This window comes from Lontra canadensis, unplaced genomic scaffold (assembly GCF_010015895.1).
Source record: "Lontra canadensis isolate GAN:19392208 unplaced genomic scaffold, GSC_riverotter_1.0 scaffold170, whole genome shotgun sequence".
NCBI lineage: Eukaryota > Metazoa > Chordata > Mammalia > Carnivora > Mustelidae > Lontra > Lontra canadensis.
The window spans coordinates 1,858,207-1,881,340 of NW_022631164.1; the positions used below are offsets into that span (position 1 = coordinate 1,858,207).

Here is a 23,134-nt window from a genome sequence, read left to right on the forward strand (position 1 = left end):
GCAAAGAGAACACCAAGTGTAAAAAGGATTGGTGCAGATATAGGCCTAGATGCTCAAGAAGGAGCAAATAAGCACTAATACCGATGAGCGGGGACCCAGAAACCCTCTTTTCCTAACCGCTGTAGGATGTACAACAATCACTCGTAACAGTAGCAAACACCGAAATGACGACCGCAACTACATGGAATGTTTGTTAAGTCACTCTTGGGGATATTGAGAGGTTTTTTTACAAGTACCAATGGATTAGAAGAGGTTGCAGAAGGGAGTTGGTTGGATAGACAATAATAAGTCAAACTCGATTCATCATCATTTTCAATTTAGAGACACAAACCATCTACAATCAATAAACAGCCATTTCTACCTACTGGAATACAACATCAATTGGTGAATTAAAATGGCAACCTCAAAACTCTCATGTTAGACTCAATGGCTGTTCTACATTTTTTTCCCACCTCTGGAAACAATAAAAGGAGTAAAATGTGGGATTTAAAAATTAAAACAAGCCTTGTACATATAAGGTAATGGGAAATATAATTACATATTTAGCACTTGGACTCATGTGAACTGCTAGTTATTTTGGTCCACGTACTACATTTTAGCTCTTTTGCCCTATTTTAGTTTGTACAATATATTTTTATTCTACCGGCTATTTTAGACCAACATTACTTTAAAAACACTTAGACAATCCCTACTTTATCCCCTCTCAAAATGTTGATCCTAGAACTAATATAAATTTATGTTTATTGGCAAAAGACTGATTTCTACAACTAAACTCATAATAAAAGGCAAGTTGATCCAAGGACTAATAGGAGTTTGTGTTTATCAGCAATGGACTGATTTATACAATCAGATGACATAATACAAGAAACTTAAGGCTGTGAAAGGAATTCGGTGCCCTGGAAACCACAGAAAGTGCTTTTTGATCTCCTACTTTCCAGCTGACTATACATTCTTTATTTTGCCAGTGACAGAATAAAGAAAACTTAGCACTTGTTTCTAACAGTGTTGGAAACATTAAAAACTACGACTCAAGAATTTCGTTTTCAGTTCTGCCACTGATTTTCCTTGTGACCTGGAAGTAATCTCCTTCTGGGTAACTAAGTCAATGCTGATTTAAAACATGTCTTAATATAAAACTTAAGCTATAAATTACATAAGGAGCAAAACATAAGAGAAAAATTTGTTCTGAGTTCTACCTCAGATGACTTCTTGTGTTTTTATATTCGAAGTTCCAACAGTTATTCAAGCAATTTACGGTCACTCTGTTGTAACGTCAAAGATTGCTTCCATAGCAATCTTTCCTGTAAGCTGAAAATGAGACATTTAGATGCAGCCAAGTGAACAGAATAATTTGATTTTTTTGTCAGTCCTTGGTCAAATCTTCTCTTGGATAGATGCAGAAAATTATCTGACCTATGACTGTTAAAATGTCAGCCATTCTGCCAACTGCCTTAATGGCAATTTCCCCAGCTTAGCAATAAATATGTGCATCCTTCCTTTTTTTCAAGTTATAGTACATTGGCAAGTAACTTAAACTAGCAAGACTCTGAGTTTTGGCAATTTATGAGGTCTGAGCTTTTTTTTCTGGTAACAGCAGCTGTGTCACATGACGGCACGGACAGGTAGACATCTCGTGCAGAATGGGTTCCAAACCCAGGTTGCTCGGTAAAAGGAAATTTCACTTTCTTCTCAACAAACAAGCTGTCATCTGAAACTGACTGCTTCTACCACTTGGATAGCTACAAGTGAAGAAACACTCAAGAACGACTACAACTTTAATAGGGTGACAGTCAGATAGGGGTGATTCTTCAAGTGGACCTGACAACCAACAGCCCAAGTCTACAGACTATTCCTCAGCAAATGCATAATGACCCATTACATATGAAAAGGAAAGCCAAAGTCGGTCTAACTAGGATTTCACAACATCTCACACTTTACAAAATGTTTTCTAATGTTACATTATTTATTATCCCAAAGCCCTGTTTAATATATATAATTCCCTTAAACCTATTTCAGAAATGAGAAAACTTAGTCCTAGAACAGTCAAGGAACTTGACAACAGCCATTGAGAGAGCAATAAAGAATCAGAAGTGAACTTCAAGACTCAAACCCATTCACCCTTCTCATCTGTATGGATTAATAGCCTAAAATGTGTCTGTCTGTCAGGCCCTAAGCAAGGCATTGTAAATATAATGAGTCAAAGAAACACGGCCCCTGCCCTCTTGGGGCTTATCATCTGGTGGGTAAGTCAGCCATTAATCAAAATAGTGTTCCTATAAGTTACAACCTGTGAAAAATCTATGCAAGAAAGAGCAAAGTGCTCTGATATTTCAGGAAGATTGGACCTATCTAGGCTTTGGGGTTCACTACTTTGTGGGAACTCATAGAAAGCCAAGTCATAAGACCATGTGGACAAAGAAACAATTAATACCAGCCAGGAAAACTTCAAAGAAGCAAAGCAATGAGAGGGGGTTAGCTACACTGGATAATAAAGATACAGAAATTACAGGACGGTAATACTGGTATTAAATCAATAAACAGAATAGTAAGTCCAGAACTAGGGCCAAATACATTTAGTGTATGATCGATGATGTGAGACAACTGCATCGCCATCTAGGAATAAAGTCAGATCCACATTTCAGCACATATATGAGGATAAAATCCAAGTGGATTATGAATTTCAGTGTACAAAATTGAAACCATAAGGAAGAAAACCCTGACGAATGCCTTTATAACCTTGCAGCAGGGAATGCCTTTCAAATAGGATTCCAAATTCAGAAGCCATAAAGGGGATGATGGGTAAATTTGATGGCCGGAGTATAAAAATTTTGTGGATGGGAAAAAACTACCATCAGCAAAGTCAAAAGACAACTGACAGAGGAAAATGTACGTGCAACCCTGTCACAAAAAGCTAACGACCCTTAATGAAAAAAAGATTTAAAAAACCCAAGAGAAAACCAGGCAATGAATATATAGAAAGGAAATGCAAATAACTCTTAAACATGAAAAAATGCTTAACTTCATTCATAACAAAAGGAATACAAATTAAAACTAAAGTGAATATCATTTTTTTTTACCAAACAGACTGGCAGAAATCAGCACTTTAAAGGTATTACTGCACTGTGCTCTCTCCTCCACTGTTTCTGATGTCAAGTCAGTGTTGACTCAAGTAACTGCTCACCTACTGATAAAGTGTCATTTTTCTGTGATCACTTAAGATTTTCTCTTTACGTGTGGTTTTGAGTATTGACTTGCATTTTTCTTGGTTAGGGTTTGTTGAGATTCTTGAATCTGTAAATTTATGTCTTTCACCATATTTGGAAATATCGAGGCATTATTTCATCAAAGATTTCCCTGCTGCCTCTTTTTCTCCTCTCCTCTCCTTCTAGGACTCTACTTTCATGTATATTTGATGTTTTGGTTTTGTCCCGTAAGCTCTGCCTTCCTCTCTACCAAGTATCAATTTCTATCCAGTATCTAACTGCTTTCAATCACCGTCCGGCATCTTCAGGCACAGGTCATTATGTTCTGTCCAGAGCTTAGAGTTGTTATGTGTGGAAAGGTTAGTCCAGAAGCTACCAGGCCATTATGCAAAGTGGAACTTGACAGAAATCTACAAGTATGTTAACACACTGTTGACAACACTGTGAAGAAATAATCACTTTTATATATTGCTGCTGGATTAATAAATTATTAATATGAACTTTATGGAGGGCATTTTAGAGATTAAAATTATAAACACACATAATCTTTGATCTAGCAATTCCTCTTCTAGTTATTTATCTTACTTGATAATAAGACATACTTGAACACATGCAAAATGACAGGTACAAGAATGAAGGCGCTCCCTATATTTGGAAAAAAAATCCCTAAGCTATGTTAGGTCAAAAGCAAGATGCCAAACATGGTATATAATATACGTTACCATATGCATTGAAAGAGGGGAATATATATATATATTTGTACTTCCTTTTATGTGCATATAGAAACTCTGAAAAGGTACACTAGAAAAAAGCTATACCGGTGCTCACCTGGGGTGGAGGAGGAAAAGGACGGTGGCTCTGATTTGGGTGGACACAAGACAATGATGGGAGAGAGACTTTTCACTTCATATATTTTAACAGATTTTGATTTTTCAACAATATGAATACATTACCTACTCAAAAACTTTTAAAAAGGAATTTGCAGGGGCGCCTGGGTGGCTCATTCGGTTGAGCATCCTACTCCTGTTTCAGCTCAGGTCATGATTTCAAGGTCGTGAGGGTGAGCCCTGAATCAGGGACCGTGCTGAGGGTGGAGTCTGCTTCAGATTCTCTCTCTCTCCCTCTCTCCTTCTGACCCTCCCCTTGCTCAAATCCACTCTCTCTCAAATAAATAAAATCTTTTAAAAAGGGAATCTTCAAATTAAATGTGTACACATTGAGATGTTCATAATTCACATACTCAATCCTTCATTCATTCAACAAATATTTACTGAACACCTACTGTGCCAGGTGCCGGGTTAGGTGATGGAGATCTTAAGACAAACAAAATACAGTCTCTGGCCTCACGGAGCTTAAATTCTCCTCTGAGTAGACGAACAAAATACTATGATGTGATGCTCTGACAGGGATATTCAGCACATGTTTTTGGAAGTAAGTGAGTTAGGACTCTGCATTTTAGGTGACAGAATTCCATTTCAAACTCACCTGAGCAGAAGAAAGATAATTTCTTAAAACGCTATGCAGTATCTCATGGAATCTAAGACTAAAAACACAGCCCAGCCTCAGTTCGAAAGACTTGAAAACCCTCAGCAGTTTCTCCTTGTCTTATCTCTGCTCGCTTTCTGCTTCTTCTTACTTTCTCTGTACCTACCACTCTCTGATTCTTCTGACTAGATAACATGAGAAAAAATGTACGTGTGACCCGCCGGTTACTCATAAGGAAACCAGCCTCACTTTCTCTGTGCTGACTCCACATTCCCAGGCAAGAACTGTGTTTGGCTTCTGTGCCTTCTGACCTAGTCAATACGACCTCCATGCTTCATTACAGTAAGAGAGTTAGCGGCACCATAAATTCACTGAAAATAACTGAAAAACTAGGAAACATTTTTAGGAAGGGGGGGCTTAAGTTATATGTTCACACTCCCAAAGCCATAAAATAGTCTGACGTTTTCCTGATAGCACACTTCGTATAACAGGTCCTTCACCTTTTTCCTCTTACTACATGGAAAGAAAGCATCTGGTCCTTTAAAGACCCTTGTAGATCCCTTTCAACGCTGAGAAAGCTGTGTAAAGGGTGCTCCCTATATCTACATGGCCAAGGAGGAGATGCAGCAGGGCACCCAAGGTTTCAGAACAAACACGTGGCCTCCCAAACAGAAGCAGGGGTGGGGCGGGGTGGGGAGTGGCACGAGGCATGATTCCAGTCCTTCTTCAGACGATGCTCCATAAGGTACAGGCAAAGGAAATGGAAAGGATGTCCTTTGTGTTTCACATGCCTCCATAAAACAGGTCTTTTCCACTCGATGCACCTTGCTACTTAAAGAAGCCTGAATTTCCTACTGGTACTATTATTTAAAAAAATAACAAAATTCCTTTTACATGTCAATAACACTGGAAAAGCTATCATATTCACCTTTAAGGTCTCTAAATTAGGTATACACACATACTACTTCTTAGGAATGAAGTCAAAATCTGAGATACAAACTACCGCTAACAAGATCCTAAGTACGCCGACTGACGTACAGGTTAAGATTCGGTGTTAACAAATCCATTACGAACACAACAAAACTGTGAGCCCCTGTCGTGGGTTCATTTATTTTAAATCATGTTCAACTCCTAATAGTTCCATGTGTTAACAACAAAAACAAATCTGTCAGTTCTAGAAGCGTGTGTAACACAGCTGACTACCACACTACACCCTTTTCAAAGGAGCAAGTGCAAGTTTACCCCAGTCTACAAGTCAAATGCCTTTAGGCCGTAACTCCCAAGCGGCGTCAATTCAACAGGGATTATGAGAGAAGCCCCTGGGATGTCCTGCTACACACAGAAGGCTGACTGGCATCGCCACAACACCTACTCCATCCTCGTGGCGGGATGGGAAGAGGCCACATGTTTCCGGGTCCCCCAGATATTCTGATCCCTCTCTTAGCACTCTGGCCCTCCTCTCCCACCTTTCTGGACCAGTGCTCTCCAAGAGAAAGATGGTACAACACACAAATGTGGTGTACACATACATGAGTACTTTAAGATGTTTAATATTTTCTCATAGCCACATTTAAAAAGGTAAGAGAAACAAGTGAAATCACTTTGAATACTATATCCCAATATATCCAAAATATTCTCATCTCCACAGGTAAACAATATAACAGTTATTAAGGAGATCATTTTTGTATGACTTCTTGGAATTCTGGTATGTATTTTACGTTTGCGTAGATGTCAATTTGGAGTAACCTTGCAAGTATGGTAGCGGCTCTTACGCTGGGCGGCACAGCTTTAGACATTGCTCCATCAATACTAATCCCCACATTCAGTTAGATGATCATGGTCACAAATGCCTGAAGACCTACTTGAGCCACCAAATACCATGACCCTGGCACATTCCTCACAGGAAGGTGGATACGTGTCATCCAATTAGTAGGGGGTGATCATGGGACCCCACTGCCCCTTCCAGATAATATGACTTTTCCTCCCTTCTCCAAAAACGTCTAAACCTACTGTCTTTACTTTGTTTTCTCCACTTACATTCCTGATAACCTACAGTCTGCTCTCCCAGGCTCAGAACTCCATCAGAACTGGTCCTGTAAAGATAAGCACCCCTTTCTCCCTCTTAAATAGGAACTTTCCCTTTCACCTTGCTTTCCATTCCTTATCTGCATCTTAGTGACACCAACCTCTACTAATTCACATGAGGGACTTTCCGATTAACAGCACTTTCAGAGATAATCCGGGAATAACCACTAACCTAGAATTTATGGAGCCCCTACCTATCATAATTCACTTCAACTATTTACAAGACAAGGCTAATGATAATAATAATACTTTGTATTACATAACTCCATGTTTGCTTAATTCTGTTTGCTTCCCACACACAGGATCTCATTTATCTTTGTGTCAAGGGTTACCTCCAGGAAAGTGACACAGGGAAAAAACCTAGTTACACACACACACAAAACTAATGACACAATTAGAATCTGAAGCTCCCGCTTTCCAGAACACTCTCTCTCCAATACATTTCCTATGTATACGGGCCTCTGCTCTGCAGGACTTTACACTCTAACACACGCTGCTAGAGAAGTAATCAGCCAAGGAGGCCGCCAGACGGAGTGAGCTCTCATGCCGTGGTAGCTGACTTAAGCAAACTGAAATCTAAGCCAATCATTTCCTATAAATGCCTCCAAATTAAGAAGAACAATCAGTCACAAACAGTCAACTGGGCTTTCCCAAGTAATGCAACCCCTTAGGCTACAGCCAGTCAAATAAGTCCCCTGCTTTGCTTCTCTGTCTTCGCTACAAAAACCCTGCCCCCTAGCTTTGGTCAGTAGAATGTGCTCCAATTCTTAAAAATTTTAATATACCTCAGTTTATTTTTTTAACCAACCTCATACACCTTCCCCTCAAACGTAACCACAGCAGGATGAGATGACAGAAGCCTGGGTCATTAAGTCAAATGAGGAGCTCCTCATGGAATGGGTCCTTTCTTTTCTGCACAATATTCTTAAATACTGCCAGAGCTTAATTTATAAGTCACAGATTTCTAAAATCTTACTGGGATTTGGGGTCAACTACAATAACAACAACAACAACAAAAAAGATAACTTCTTCACATTCTCCATTATATAAGTATATGTCATTATTAAGAAAATACCCACAAAAGGAAAAAATATGTTGCCAAAACCCTCACAGATCACCCACTGGTATTCTTTAATATGTAAAAAATGTGAAAACATGTGGTTGTGGAACATCTCAAAACACTGACTTCATAGCAGGAAAGAAAAATGTCTCTGATCAAAATATTAGGTATGATAAACTAACTTTGAGTTCTGGGAATTAAAAGCCAAAGGGGGGAAAAAAAATCACAAATTTCTTAACTGTGCTTTGTTACAATTTACAAACACTGGTTCTTTAAGATACAACAGACCCATGCAGGAAATCCTGGCAAGGCAGTTGATATATGTAATATAAAATGAGACCTTAGACTTTACCCATTGACAAAACTGATAATGCACCCTTATTTTGATAGGGTGGATCGACACAGTATATATGATTTTAACACCTGTAGCTTATATCGTGGCATTCATCAAAATTAACATTCTAATCTTAAAACTAACTCTGCTCAAAGAGGCAGCAGGTAATTTTGTGGTGATGGAATAATTCTATGTCTCACCTGCAGTGGTAGTTACAGGAAATGAGGCATGTGGTAAATGGCATTACACATACATTGTGCCAAGGTCAATTTCTTAGTTTCCATACTGTACTATCAATATGTAAAATGCAACCACTGGAGGAAATTGGGTGAAGGGTATGCAAGACCTCTGTACTATTTTAAAACCTCTTATGAATCTATAGTTATTTCTAAATAAATAAATATACCTTAAAAATAACCCTGACCATGCAGGCACATGAGAATTGTTCATTCTGGACACAAAAGCTTCCAATTTCAACGTATCATCTGTTTTCTCCGGATGAAAAAGAACAATGCTTACTAAAAATTATAAAACCACCAGAGATAAGGAATACAACGTTCAAAACTAACATCTACTCATTCAAGGAGATGGGCAAGCCAGTAAGACAAATGACTTCATAAAAAGATAAAGGCTAAGAACAAAGGGTGTTTGTTGGTTTTCTTAAAAATGGTACTTTCAAGTGGGCACTGGCTGAAACCTTCTAGATGGAAGTTTGGGGGTAAAAAAGAGTGTTTTTGAGGTGGAATGGAGGGAATTTCAAGTTAGCAGGCTTGTCAGACGGCTGACAGGAGATCAGAGCCCTCTCCATCTTCTCCACGGCTGTTAAAATTTTCCTTTTGCCAGGTGATAGTACCACGGAAGAGGCATCTCAGGTTTTTAAGAGCCTCACACTTTTAGAACAGAAGTGGAAAGTTAAGAACGTAAATATATGTGGCAGAAAGAAATTTTCATTGATGACAAGCAGTCCTCACCCTCTCAAAAGAATATCGCATTTTGTAATCCAAAGGTATTAAATAATTGTGCTCAGTCTTAGACCATCACCAAGAGTATTTATCAGATGGGCTAGTCGGATCCAAAATAAATGGATTTACACTTAGGCCAGGAAGAACATATTGATCTCACAGTGTTTTATTTGGAGAGCACATTAAATGTTTTAATTCATAAACATCCATTTATTTCATACAAAAAGTCTTCAGGCTTCAATATTCCAATAAGAGATAACAGATGTGGGCGCCCAGTGGCTCAGCTCTTGATTTCGGCTCAGACCACGATCTCAGGGTTTTGAGCCAAACATCGGCCTCCTCGCTCAGCAGGTAGTCTGCCTGAGGATTCTCTCTCCCCCTCTCCCCCTAGCCCCCTCCCCAAAATGCGCATGTGCACACTCTCTAAATAAATAAATAAAATCTTTAGAAAGAGAGAGAAGAGATGTGATTTACTGATAAGTAAGCCAGTCGTATATGTGTGTTTACGATTCTTGCTCCCCGTGCACGTCACGCCCCTAAGTTATTCTCCAGCCACTGCCTACTGCCCTCCTCCACCAACATGCTGTGTCCCCTTCCCCTGTGGCCTCCGCCAGGTCTAGTTCATTGGGGACAGCTCTCCATAGTCACTTCATTCCTTGGTGACTAGGTCTACTACATTTTTCTACAGGCTGTACTCCCACTTCAGACCATCTATCCAGCGCTGCTATTTCATTTTTTTACAAATGCATATTGAGTCTTCTCAACCGGATTTTTTTTTAAGATTTTATTTATTTATTTGACAGAGAGAGAGAGACCACAAGTAGGCAGAGAGGCAGGCAGAGAGAGAGGAAGGGAAGCAGGCTCCCCGCTGAGCAGAGAGCCCGATGTGGGGCTCAATCCCAGGACCCTGAGATCATGACCTGCGCTGAAGGCAGAGGCTTTAACCCTTTAGCCCACTGAGCCACCCAGGCACCCCTCAACTGGATTTTTGACATCCTCAAGAGCAAAAGCTGTGACTGGTATACTTTTTACCCAAAACTTTTTTAGGCTACCCCTTTTTGGGGAGGCTTACTCTTTTTTACCCAAAACTAGCAGAGGAGACTTTCCGTAAATGGACATTAGTCAAGCACTGGCTTAGCCCTACCAAACTGCATCCTGGGGGGTTGCTGCAGCATTCCAGTGCATAAAAATATAAAATTAATTTTAAATAGATTCTGCAGTCTTTCATAATAACTACCTTTTCAAACTCTGTTACAGAAAATTTGAAAAGCATGCTTTTCAATGTCCTAATAAAACAGTGAACCACCAAAAAAAAAAAAAAACAACAACAACAACCCACAACAGGGTTAAAAGAAAAGCCCTGTGACATTCCACAAGACACCTAATGGCTAATAAGAGTTACATGCAATCTTTTAGGTGTAGCTCTTCCAACGATTCAAAACAACCAAGAGAGGAACTTACAGTCAGTAGAATCCTAAGGAAGAATGACAGAATGCTTTATTGATAATGAGATAATCTAAGTCAACGATATCTACCTTCCTTCAAAGGGTAAAATTAAACTGCCATGACTGTTTCTTGGTTACCCAACTGAGGTTCCAACCACTGCATTCTTATTTAAATGTTTGCGAATCACGCAGTGCCTCGGTGGCTCAAACTTGTCTGCCTTCAACTCAGGTCATGATCCCAGGGTCCCTGATGGGGCCCCACATCCATCAGGCATCCTGCTTCTCCCTCTCCTTCTGCCAGCCACTTCCCCTGCTTGTGTGTGCTCTCTCTCTCTTTCTCTCTCTCTTTCTCTCTCTCCCTGTCAAATAAATAAATCTTTAAAAAAAAAATTGCAAATCATTCACATAAAAGACCTGAGTGTAATTCTTTTTAAAAATCTCCACAACATTTTTACTTTCTACAGTCTTCTAGGATCTTTCTGCTTCTCCAGTTTCTCAAAGATACCTCTGAGAGCACATCTGCCAATTTCTTGAGTACCCTGAAACAGTCTCCCCTAGAGTCTCCAGAAGAAGCACTGCCTTGCCGACACCTTGACTTTAGCCCAAGGAGACCCACTGCAGACTTCTGGTCTCCAGAACTGTAACAATAATAAATCTGTGTAGTTTTAAGCCACCAAGTTCATGGTAGTTTTTTAGAGAGGAGCAAAAGGAAACTCATACGTCCCAGGTTCAAAAAATCTTGGCTCAAAACTCAAAATCAAGTTCCTTGCTTTCTTCCAGGGCCCTGTGTTTATTGCCCGGGTTCTTGGTCTAGTCTTGGATTCCATTAGCACATTGCCCTTTAATGCATTCTTGAACCAGTCTGCCAAACTTGAATGCATTTCATCTCTCAAGACACCTTTATACTCTATTCCTTGACCAGTGATTAACTCCTATGCCTACCTTTTCATTTCTGTAGTCTCGGCTCCCACTTCTACTAGGCCCTCCTAAGCCTGCTCTCCCGGAAGCTTAACCTCTAACCTTGCCTTGTTATGGGATTCTCAGTTTCTTTACTTCCCCGGAATCCATACCCATTTGCCCTAATGCTTACAAATTACTCAACAGCAAATCAAAATAAACTGGGGTAAGTATAGCAGTAGTCGGCTTTTTAGGCGAAGAATGAAGAATCAGTTCACATTAAATACAAAGTTTTCAAAACAAGATAAATTTAAACTCTCTAGCTGCCTTAAATGAACTGAAACTTCAACATCTAGATGGACTACAAGTCAAGTATTAGCTGAGCCAATGAAAATAAGGTTGACCCTTGAACAACACAGGTTCTAACTGCATGGGTCCATTTATAAGGATTTTTTTTTTTTTATAAATACAGTACAGGACTATAAATGTATTTTCTCTTCCTTAAGATTTTCTCAATAACATTTTCTTTACTGTTAAGAAAACAGTATATAATCGACCTTTCATGTTAGTAGTGAGGCATCCCGTCAGCAGTAGGCTACTAGTAGTTAAGCTCTGGAGAAGTCCAAAGTTATACGTGGATTTTTGACTGCGTGGTGGGGGTAGAAGGGGTGAGATGGTGCCCTCACCACCATGTGGTTCAAGGGTCAACTGTAATTTAAAAACTTTTAGATCAGAAAATGTGCCACAAAACTGGATATATTTAAATTCAGCCTTAATATTCAAAGGGTGAATCGGGTGGGAAGGAAAATCCTAAAAACTAAAGACCAATTAGTTCTGACAGTGATTCCCGTTTTCAAATGAGTCTATCAGCACTAAAGACAACACAGGTTCACCAAGAAGTCATGCCAAATTAACCTAACATCTGTTTTTGGAGAACAAAGATGATTATTTAATAAGAAAAATGCTATGATAAGAGGACAGACTAAGTTCAACAAAGTTTTCCTGACTATCCATGGGAACAGATTCAAGATGCAAAATCATCAATAGTTTAAAGCCTTAAACTCTGCACTGTTGGTGGAAACTGAAAATGGTGCGGCCATTCTGAAAAATAGTAAAGAGGTTTTTCAAAACTTAAAAATAGCATTGGCAATATGAACCAGCAATCCCGCTCTTGGGGATATAATCAAAAGAATTCAAAGCAGGATCTTGCAGACATATTATCACACCCTTACACAGTGCAGCATTGTTCACAACAGCCAAGAGGTGGAAGCAACTCATATGTCCGTCAATGGGTAAATGGATAAACAATATGTGTATATACTTCCAATGGAATACTACGCAATCTTAAAAAGGAATGAAATTTGTCACATACTACAACCTGCGTGAATCTCAAAGGCATTATGCTAAATGAAATAAGCCAGTCACAAAAGGACAAATGCTGCATGATCCCATTTGTTGGAAGAATCTAAAAAACTCAAAATGACAGAAACAGAAAGTAGAAAGGTAGTTGCCAAGGGCTAGAAGGAAGGGGAATTGGTACTTCATGGGTCCAGAGTTTCAAATCTGCAAGATGGGAAAGCTCTACTGATACATTGCACAACACTGTGAAGATACTCGACACTATTGAACTGTATACTCAGAAATAATGAAGTGGTAAATTTAATTTTACTTGTCTTTTACCACAGTAACATAAACAAAATAATTTTTTTAAAAAACCTTGAACTGAACAAACAAGATGATTTGTAACAATCAATTTTAGACATACTGATTCAAAGGCATTAATCACGTATCAGACCTTAGGAAACATGTCCTTTAAGAAAAGGCTGAAGAATAAAATGGGAGGAAGCATATTTAACTTAAAGAGAAGGAAGACTAAGTGAAACCTGAAAGAGTTAAGATAGAGAAGGGAACCTAAAAGTTACTCTATGATTAAATTAACTAGGTTATTCATTCATTCATTCAAATCAGGTTTATTCATTCATTCATTCAACAATGTTTATAGAAACTGAACAACGTGGCAGGTACTGCTCTAGGCGTTTCCGATACAACAGTGAACAGAGCAGAGATCCCTGCCTTCCTGAAATTTTACATTCCAGTGGGGAAAGACAAACAACAAACAATAAATGAGGGAGGTAGGCTGCTTCTAAGGGGCTCCCGATGGCCCCTGGTATTCACCCTCTCATGTACGTCCCCCCCGCATATTGACTGGACTTAACAAACAGAACACAGCAAATGTGATGAGACGTCACTTTCAAGATCAGGTCATAAAGACTGTGACGTCTGCCTTACTCACACACTCCCGCTTGCTTGCTCTGGGGAAGCCAGCCGCCATCTTGCGAGCCGCCCCGTGGAGGAGGTCTATGAAGAGGCAAGGAGCTAAGGGCAGTTCCAGCCAACAGCCAGCGCTGAACCAAGACCCTCAATCCAAAGGCCCACAGGGAACTAAATGGTACCAACAACCACAAGAATGAACTTAGAATGGACCCACCTTCAGCTGAGACTCGAGGTGACACAGTCCTGGCCAATACCTTGAGTTCAGCTTATCAGGGACCCTGAAGCAGAGGGTCTATACAGATTCCTGACAAACAAAAACTATGATAATAAATGTTGTCTGAAGCCTCTGAATTCTGGAATCGTTACTTTATGCAGCACTATATATGAATACAATAGGCTAATTGTGTGTATGTTAAAATGAGATGCAAAAAAAAAGCAGAGCAGAGTAAAGGTAGAGGTGTGGGAGACATGATTTTAAAAAGGGGTGTTAAGCAGGGCGCCTGGGTGCCTCGGTCGGTTAAGCAACTGCCTTCCAGCTCAAGTCATGATCTCAGGATCCTGAGATTGAGCCCCGCATCAGGCTCCCTGCTCAGCGGAGAGTCTGCTTCTCCCTCTTCCTCTGCCCTTCTCACCCCCACACCCCATTGCTTGTGTTCTCTCTCTCTCAAATAAATAAATAAAATCTTTTTTAAAAGCGGGGGGGGGGGTTGTTACAAAGACTTGCATGTGAATGTTTGTAGCAGTTTTATTCATGAGCATCAAAAAGCAGAAACAACCCCAATGTCCATCGTTCATTAGGTAAATGGATAAACAAAACATGGTACGACACACACTACACCACAGGAGAAGCTGTGGTGTGATAGAAGCCAGCCACAGAAGACCACATATTAAATGACACCACTGTATGAAAAAAATCTACACAGAGAGAAAGTAGTTTAGTAGTTCCTACTTTCTCTTGGGTTGGAGTAGGAAGAGAATTAACCATAAACGAGCATGAGTGATCTCATCGGAGTGATGGAATCATTCTCAAAATGGATTGTGGTGGTGGTGGCTCAACTTGGCAAATGTGTTAAAAAAATCACTGAACTGGACACTTAAAACCCAGGAATTTATGGTATGTAAATTTTACCTCAAAGAAGCTATTTAAGAAAATTGGGGGTGTTGGGACGCCTAGGTGGCTCAGTCGGTTAAGTGACTGACTCTTGATCTCAACTCAGATCTTGATCTCAGGACCCTGGGAGCTCAGCATGGAGTCTACTTTTTAAAAAGGAGGGGGGGAGATATTAACACAGGCACCACAGAGAATACAACATATGAGTGAAAACTAAAAAGAAAGGGTACCAGCCATGAGAATATCTAGGGGGAAGATGCCCAACAAGGGAAAGCTACACAGGGACCCTAGGGCAGGAGCGCCCTGCATCTGCAGCCCAGCATGCGTGCTAGTACGCCAGAGTTGGAAACTTCTAGGAGAGGAAAGAGATGAAGTAGAGAAGCCATGATGGGTGGAGGGCAGTGGCAAAGGGAAGCAAGTAGGGCCTATCTATGCCACGGGGGGGGACTTTGGCTTCATCACATGAGAAAAAGAAAGTTATATGTAAGTTCGGGGCAGAGGACAGCTATGACCCGACTCATGTCTTTAAAAGATCCTACAAAGTCGAGAAATTCCCAAAAGAGATTATAAAAGGCTCCATATAAGCTAGCTACCTTCAGAGTTACTGACCTCTCTTATCTGACTGGGAGAGATGTTCGATACCAAAAAGGAAGGGGCACTTGGCAGTGTCTCAAATATGTGGCCTGTGTGACCTGTGTCAGCACCTCCAAGGGACCTGGTTATACAGGCAGCCCCCGAGGCTTCCCCTCTGACTCGTGAACATCTGGGGCTAAGCACAGAAGCCTCCAAATTTCACAAACTTTTCCAGGTGATCGTTTTGAGGAACATAATAAACCAGATGAACACTCAAGTCCCTTCAAGCTCTAAAGTATGAGCATGTACGTAGGCAACCCAAACCATGTTTATCTAAAGAAATGGTAAATGAACATCTGAATTATTTTATTACAGATGAAGTGCCTTTATTGCCCATCCTCAAAAAACAAAAAAACAAAACAAAACAAAACAAAACAAAAAAACCTTACCCAGTTGTTTTTCTTCCCAGCATAAATTTCCATGTTCTCTCCATACTGTGGCTCTTCCAGTAACGTCTGGTACTCAAACATGAGGCGGGAGCTCTCCCGGAGGCGGCTGCATTGGAATTGATGATATTGCTGCACAAGTTCCTTCACCACAAGCAACAGACATTCGGGATTTGAAGGATTCCAGGAGGCGAGGTTCTGTGGAAGCCATAAATAAAAGACCAGTTAAAAAGGAATTTTCATACAAATCCAGTATCACATCAGCACAGCAATACAGAGGAAAAATTTACAAAAATCTAAGAGGAACAGATTACTCTTAATTAGCAATAAACTCAGAATTGAAGTTAGAAGGGTCTTTTGAGCTTGGTGACTTCTCCTGCCTTCTACAAATCCTGGCAGAAAAATCACGGTGGAATTCCATCATGAGGAGACTGAAACAGTAAAGTGGAGAGCAGTGTAGAAGTAAGACAAGAAACCTAGATATCCTGGAAGACCATCATTTTAGCCCTAGAAGACTTAATTTCCTTCTTATTCTTTTACAATTTTAATTTTTTTCAATCTGCACATACATCCAGCATTCTATGCTAACATCATTCAACCCAGGTCCCCGACCACCTGCATCTGTAGTATCAGACATAAATACACACTCTATAAACACTGGAGCCCCACAGAAATATAAGCATACCCGTGATGGTTTGGCCTGGAAATGATATTAATGGAGGAGAGAAGAGGGAAACTAAATCAGGAAATGCGAGGTTCAGAGAGAGGAAGGATATGGCCATGACAGCTTAAAAGCAAGAAAGGAGCTGGGAATGGGGGAAGATCTGGTCAATAGTCATTGTGAAGCTCACATTCATTCACTCAACAAAAGCTATCAAAGCGTATTATTAAGCAACAGCCACTGTTCTAGGCAGTAAAGAAAACAAGCCAAGCCCTTGCTCTCCAGGAACTTACATTTTAGTGGGACAAGAAAACTAACAAAAATGAAACAGATCAGTGGATGGTAGTAAATGCTGCTGAGGACCATACACCATGCATCCCAGAAGCCTAGGGAGGGGAGTGGTTCAAGGAGAAAGAGGCGATCAGCTGTGTGAAATGGCATTAACAAGGTGAGGTAAGGAAGTCTGAGAGCTGACCCCTGGGCCCAGGGACACACCCATCAACAGCATCTTCAACGGGTGCTCTTTGGTAATGTGGACACACCCATCAATAGCATCTTCAACGGGTGCTCTTTCGTAATGTAAAACATGACTATCAGGTGTTTAAAAAAGAATGGGTAGAAATTGCACATAGCTAGGGCAGACAATTCAAACTGGGAACTAGTGGGGAGTATGGGGTCAAGGGAAAGTTTTGCTCAGATGTTTGTTGTCTGCTGGGATGTCCATGTAGAGAAGGGGGTGGGGGTGGTAAGGTGGAGATGGGAAGCAGAACAGCAGGAGGAAAGAGACCATATAGGTAGATAGGGATGGGATCTCCAAGAGGACTGGCCTTAGAAACGAGCACAGAAAGCCCATCCACAGGAAGGGGAGGAAAAACCAAGTGAATGAGTATAAGTGCAGGCAGGTTGTTTCGTGTGGTGACAGGACGTGTGGCAGTTCTCCCCAGAGAGCTTCTATTTTCTCCTTGAAACAGAAAGGAAGGTCATCAAATGGGAATCAGGAAGAAGGAAAGGATATTGGAAGTTGGAGAAGAAAATATGAAACAGTCATTTAGAAGAGTCATTTAGTAGAATAAATGGACTGGAGAAATGTAGGAGGAATTCCAGATAGCACTAAAAGCCCCACTGAGGTTAGAGGGATGGTTTTTAAGTGAGGCCAATTAGCATAAATTACCCTGCCTGGGTGCAAACGTGAAGTGAGAGGAATTTGGATTTAACAAAGCTTGGGACTTTGCCAGAAGAGCACAACAGAAAGAAAGAGAGGCAAAGATCTTAGAGGGTTTGCAAAAGAATGATTATAATTATGGACCATGGACCTCAAGCCAGGAAAAAGCCAAGCAAGTTTGTAAGGGAGGTGAGAATTCGTGAAAGGGTGGCAGGGTGAGTGGTCCTGTGTTTGGTGGGTCATTAGGTATTACTACATGGGGAACAGCTTACTGATAGGGAAAATATATAACCTTGAACTAGGGCTGCTGCAAATTCAAGGATGGTGAATAGAATAAGAATGACAAAAGTAATAAAGGCCTGACAGGCTGATGCTCATTACGGTGAGGTTTGCTCCTCCAATGAGGTCAACACAGCAGTTAATCCTACAGCCAGTGCTACTGGCTTAATAAAAAGACTAATGGATTTGATAACTCTTAAGAGATAACATACTACAGATAACTACTAGAAAGAATGAACTGGAAAGACAGGAGATATGGCCAGAGAACAGGATGGTTATAACCAAGGGAACAGAGGTGGTCTGTAACTGGGACTGACGAGGTGTGGAGTTCCACCAAAAGCATGCCTGGCTCAGAAGAATCATTTATATGCATTTAAATCATATATGCAGAAAATTTTAAGGTAAGGGGAATGACAATTTCCTCAGTAGCAGCACCGAAGAGCAAGGAGAACCCCCACCATACCCCCAGACACAATGGTATAAAGGACGCGAGAGAGAAATCAGCTCCAATACAGGAGAACATGGAGGGAAAGGCAGACCCTCCAGGCAAAGGGACAGACTCCAGAGAAGTGGTTTTCAGTCTTTGCTATGGAATCACCTAGAGAGCCTTCAAAATACGAAGGCTTGGGCCCTAACCCTTCTGATTTTCGTTCAAATGGGTTAAACTGAGGTCCCTCTTTGAGGTCTTGGGTGTTGGGGTGTTTGTTTTAAATTAAAGCCCCTGGAGTGATTCGAATGCACAGCAAAGAACCACTGACTTGGAGGAAAAAGGATTATGGAAAAGGTTGTGGATACAAGACATCTGTGGATATAGGACTCTGTTGATAACAGCTGACTGTGTTAATACCCCCAAACACCCAATCTCTAGAAAGCTAGAAATTTAGCAACAACAAAAGAGAATACATGTTACGCTACCAATGTTCAACAGCTAATAATTATATAGCTTGCCAAGTGCTATATAAATTCTAAGAACTTTTCATACATTCAAGTTAGGCCGTATCACAACTGTATAAAGTATATTACTACACCACCCTATAAACAAGGCAAAAGTGGTTCAGTATCTCATTCAGAGCTATTGAACAATCAAGTTGAGTTTCAAACTTAAGGAATTTGGCTCCAAGTCCCTGCTTAAGCACTACACCAAAGGTTCTCACACATTTTGGTCTTGGAAACCTCTCACAGTCTTTAAAAAAGAAGTATTGAGAACACCAAAGAGCTTCTGTGTAGACAAATTATACGGATTAAATTTACTATATTAAAAATGAAAACCGAAAAATTTTTTTTTAAATCTTTTTTTTTTTTTTTTTTAAAGAGAGCGATATATCACAAGTAGGCAGAGAGGAAGGCAGAGAGAGAGAGAGGAGGAAGCAGGCTCCCTGCGGAGCAGAGAGCCCGACGCGGGGCTCGATCGCAGAACCCTGGGATCATGACCTGAGCCAAAGGCAGAGGCTTACCCCACTGAGCCACCCAGGTGCCCCAAAACCAAGAAATTTTAAAAATATTTATTAATTTTTTTAAAATAATAAACCTACTACATGTTAACATAAAAACATTTTTAATGGACTCACTAGGATTTCCAAAAGAAATAGGGCACGGCATTGTTTTACATTCTTGCAAATTTCTTTTATGTCTGGTTTAATAAAAGAGCTGAGCTCTTATATCTGCTTTTACGTTCAGTGTTGCAATATGTTGTTTTGGCTGAAGGACATGAAAAAAAATCCAGCCTCACTCAAGTATGTACTTTAAAAAGAGAGAAGTATTTTAATAGCCTTGTCAAATAATTCTAGATATATTCTTCTTGGATACTATACCAAAACTCGTCAAGTGGAAGTTTCTTTTTTTTTTTTTTTTAAGATTTTATTTATTTATTCGACAGAGATCACAAGTAGGCAGAGAGGCAGGCATAGAGAGAGAGGAGGAAGCAGCTCCCCACCGAGCAGAAAGCCCGATGTAGGGCCCAATCTCAGGACCCTGAGACCACGACCAGAGTCGAAGGCAGAGGCCCAACCCACTGAGCCACCCAGGCGCCCCAACAAGTGGAAGTTTCTTAAAAGCTAGCTACAATGTGGAATCCGAAACTATATTAATAAACATTTCATACTCTTACATTAAATTCCATTCACCTATCCTGCACTTTAAATGCATGTTCTACTTACTGTATGATTTTGTACCAACATGCATTTGGTCATTTAGAAAATACTGATTCACGGGAGTTACACAGATCTTCCAAACATTGACACATTTCATTTATGTAATCACAAAGTCATTTACATAATCACATTCATTAATATCATAACTAATCTCACCAGAAAAATCTTCTATCAAAAGAAAACAAACAAAAGGTTTAAAAAAAAAAAAAAGCACATCCTTTCAAAGGACAGCAATTACTCTGGTCTACCAAGTGGGTTGATTTCCAGGCACCAAATGACCATGAGAAATCAGGAAATGCTCTCTTATGTACAAGATAGACAGGTTTTAAGAGATGTTCAAATAAAGATTTGATGAACAGTCCTCTATTCATCAGAGTTAGCTCTTGAGCATCTTACAGTGAAAGAAAGACAGTCCTACCTATGAATTTGTTTGATACGAAGAGTGCCAAGGTCCTCACTGGCCAATCTCTTGACCTCAAGATTCTGAAAATTCCTTTTGAGCTACTCGAGACCACAAAGGTATCAATAGGATATAACGACACAGGGCGCCTCGGCGGCTCAGTCTGTTGAACGTCTGCCTTCAGCTCAGGTCATGATCCCAGGGTCCTGGGACTGAGCCCCACAGTGGGCTCCCTGCTCAGGAAGAGTCTGCTTCTCCCTCTTCCTCTGTGCCTCCCCCTGCATGCGCTCTCCTGATTTCTCTGTTTCTCTCAAATAAATAAAGTCTTTAAAAAAAAAAAAAAGATGCAGTAACACAGTAGAGAACTCAAAATGATTACGTAACTTGCTATGCATTTCCTTCAGAGATCACCATTAAACATTAACAGGAAAAATATACAACTTCCATTTCTTGGTCAGTGATCAAGTCCCTGTTCTAGGACAAAAAAAAAAAGTTTAGTTGCCTCAACTTGTACTTTTTTAATTCTATCTTTTCTCTTTACCTGTTTGGCAAGTTAGCCTATATCCCACAATAAAAAAAAATAATAATAAAATATATATATATATATATATATGTATATATATACACACACACACATATATATGCATATAAGCTGGCAAACATCTCTTCCCAATGTGAATTCATTTCAAGTAATTCAGCCTAATTGTTAAATGCATAAACATATGCTAATAAGTCCCTTCCCATTAAAATACAATCTCCAAGTACATGGAAATACATTTGATCTCTACCATTCAGTGTACGCTTCAGTGGGAAATGACTTAGCTGAAAAGCATCCCCATCAGGGGATGTACAGACAGGCTCAACAAAATAAAAATCTCCCCTCTATTGCTACATGACCACTTTCACTTACGTAATTTGTGGTTTGAGACACTCTGTTTAGAAGGGGAGAACAGAGAAGATATTACAAGATTGTGATCATGTCCTAAGACTAGGACATATTTTTAAAATGGTCTAACGAGGCAGATGTTGGAGCTTTCCACTCTCTTGGGTAGAGACAGAGAAAATGTCCAAAGTTTCTTCAGGGAAACAAAGTGGGGGCGGGGGGGGGCGGGAATAGCTCAAGGCATAAATTAAGAGGCCTCTTAGAAAAAAGAGAAAAATAAGCATTTCCCTCTGTATTACTATATATACATAGACACACAATATATACACACAGATATTATTCTATATATATTAAGTCCTATTCTACTTATTTTTTTGGACATGCATGAAAGAAATCTGAAATGAAGATGGCCCCAAAGAGCAAGCACAGGACACATATTACCAAAGAAAAGGGAATAGAAAAGAGATTTCATGGGGCGCCTGAGTGGCTCAGTCAGTTAAGTGCCTGCCTTCAGCTCAAGTCATAATCCCAGGGTCCTGGGATGAGCCCCGCAGGCGGGGGAGAGGAGGGTGGTCCCTGCTCAGCGGAGGTGGGGGGGGCCTGCTTCTCCCTCTGCCTGCCGCTCCCTCTGCTTGTGCTCTCCTTTTCTCTCTCTCTCTCTCTGACAAGTAAATAAATAAAATTTTTAAAAAGAGAGAGATTTCAAAAACAAGGAATGAAACACACATTAGAAGAAAGTGATAAAACCCAATAAAAGTAAATAAACAGAAGCAAAAGAATTAACTACTAGCATGAAACTTGCCTCACTCTCACTGAACACTGATGAAACGGTTCAGGGAGGTGTCATGTCAGCTCATTTTAAAGACTGGGTAACTAGAGCCATTGAAGAGTTCTTCTGATATTCACGTGTGGGGAAATGACAGTAGAGAATATAAATCTGCCCACCCTCTCTTCAGTTCACTGAAATATCAGTTTCTAACCAAACAACTGGCACCTGCCTCGCTACTGCCACGACGTACCTCACACCTGGCATTAATTCAGGGCTCCCCATGGTGGCTCACCTGCCCGAGGCTGCCCGATTTGAGGGAAGCTCCTGTGTCTGGGACCCTCGATCTTCCCACATTTCTCTCTTGTCAACGCACTCCACCACACGCGCTACTCCCCAATCAATCAGGCCACAACCTCGAACATGTCCCAACCAACCCTCAGTTCCTTGTCAGCTTCCTTAGGTCAGGAACATAGTGATGGATGCTATTTTTCAGAGGCCCAGCTCACCCCAGTTCACATCTCACTTACTGAAAACCTGGCTTCTGAGCCATACTGAGGCAAACGTAGACACACACACACACACACACACACACACACACACACACACACACACGGACATCAATCCAGGAAAGAAGGTGGGAAACAATGTACTGAGTTCCTATCTTTGGGGAGACAAAGGAGGAAAATAAGCAAATTAGCAAATGAGCCCTGGGACCCATCACCACCTAATAATGGAGAGAAAAGAAATCTAAGGGGAAAAAATTTTCTTTAACAGAAACAAATCTTGTAATAAAAATTTTCCATTGATAAAAGGAATTATTTGACACTTCTTGCCACAAAATTTTGCGCTGTCTGGCATTCGGGTAAAATAGAAATTGAAATGGATTAACAGTATGTGAAAAGCATGCAACCTTACCAATAATCAAAGAAATGTTAATTTCTCTGGTTTCTTCTTT

General features: G+C 40.4%; 1 protein-coding gene across 4 annotated transcripts in view; it reads right to left on the reverse strand.

Annotated features, from left to right (window-relative positions):
- BABAM2 (BRISC and BRCA1 A complex member 2) overlaps nt 1-23,134 on the reverse strand; it is a 401,243-nt gene that overhangs the window by 262,295 nt on the left and 115,814 nt on the right. For all 4 annotated transcript variants that reach the window (XM_032845827.1, XM_032845824.1, XM_032845825.1 and 1 more), the window contains exon 5: nt 15,879-16,073. In XM_032845827.1, coding sequence (XP_032701718.1) covers nt 15,879-16,073 — 195 coding nt within the window. The remainder of the gene's footprint in view (nt 1-15,878; nt 16,074-23,134) is intronic.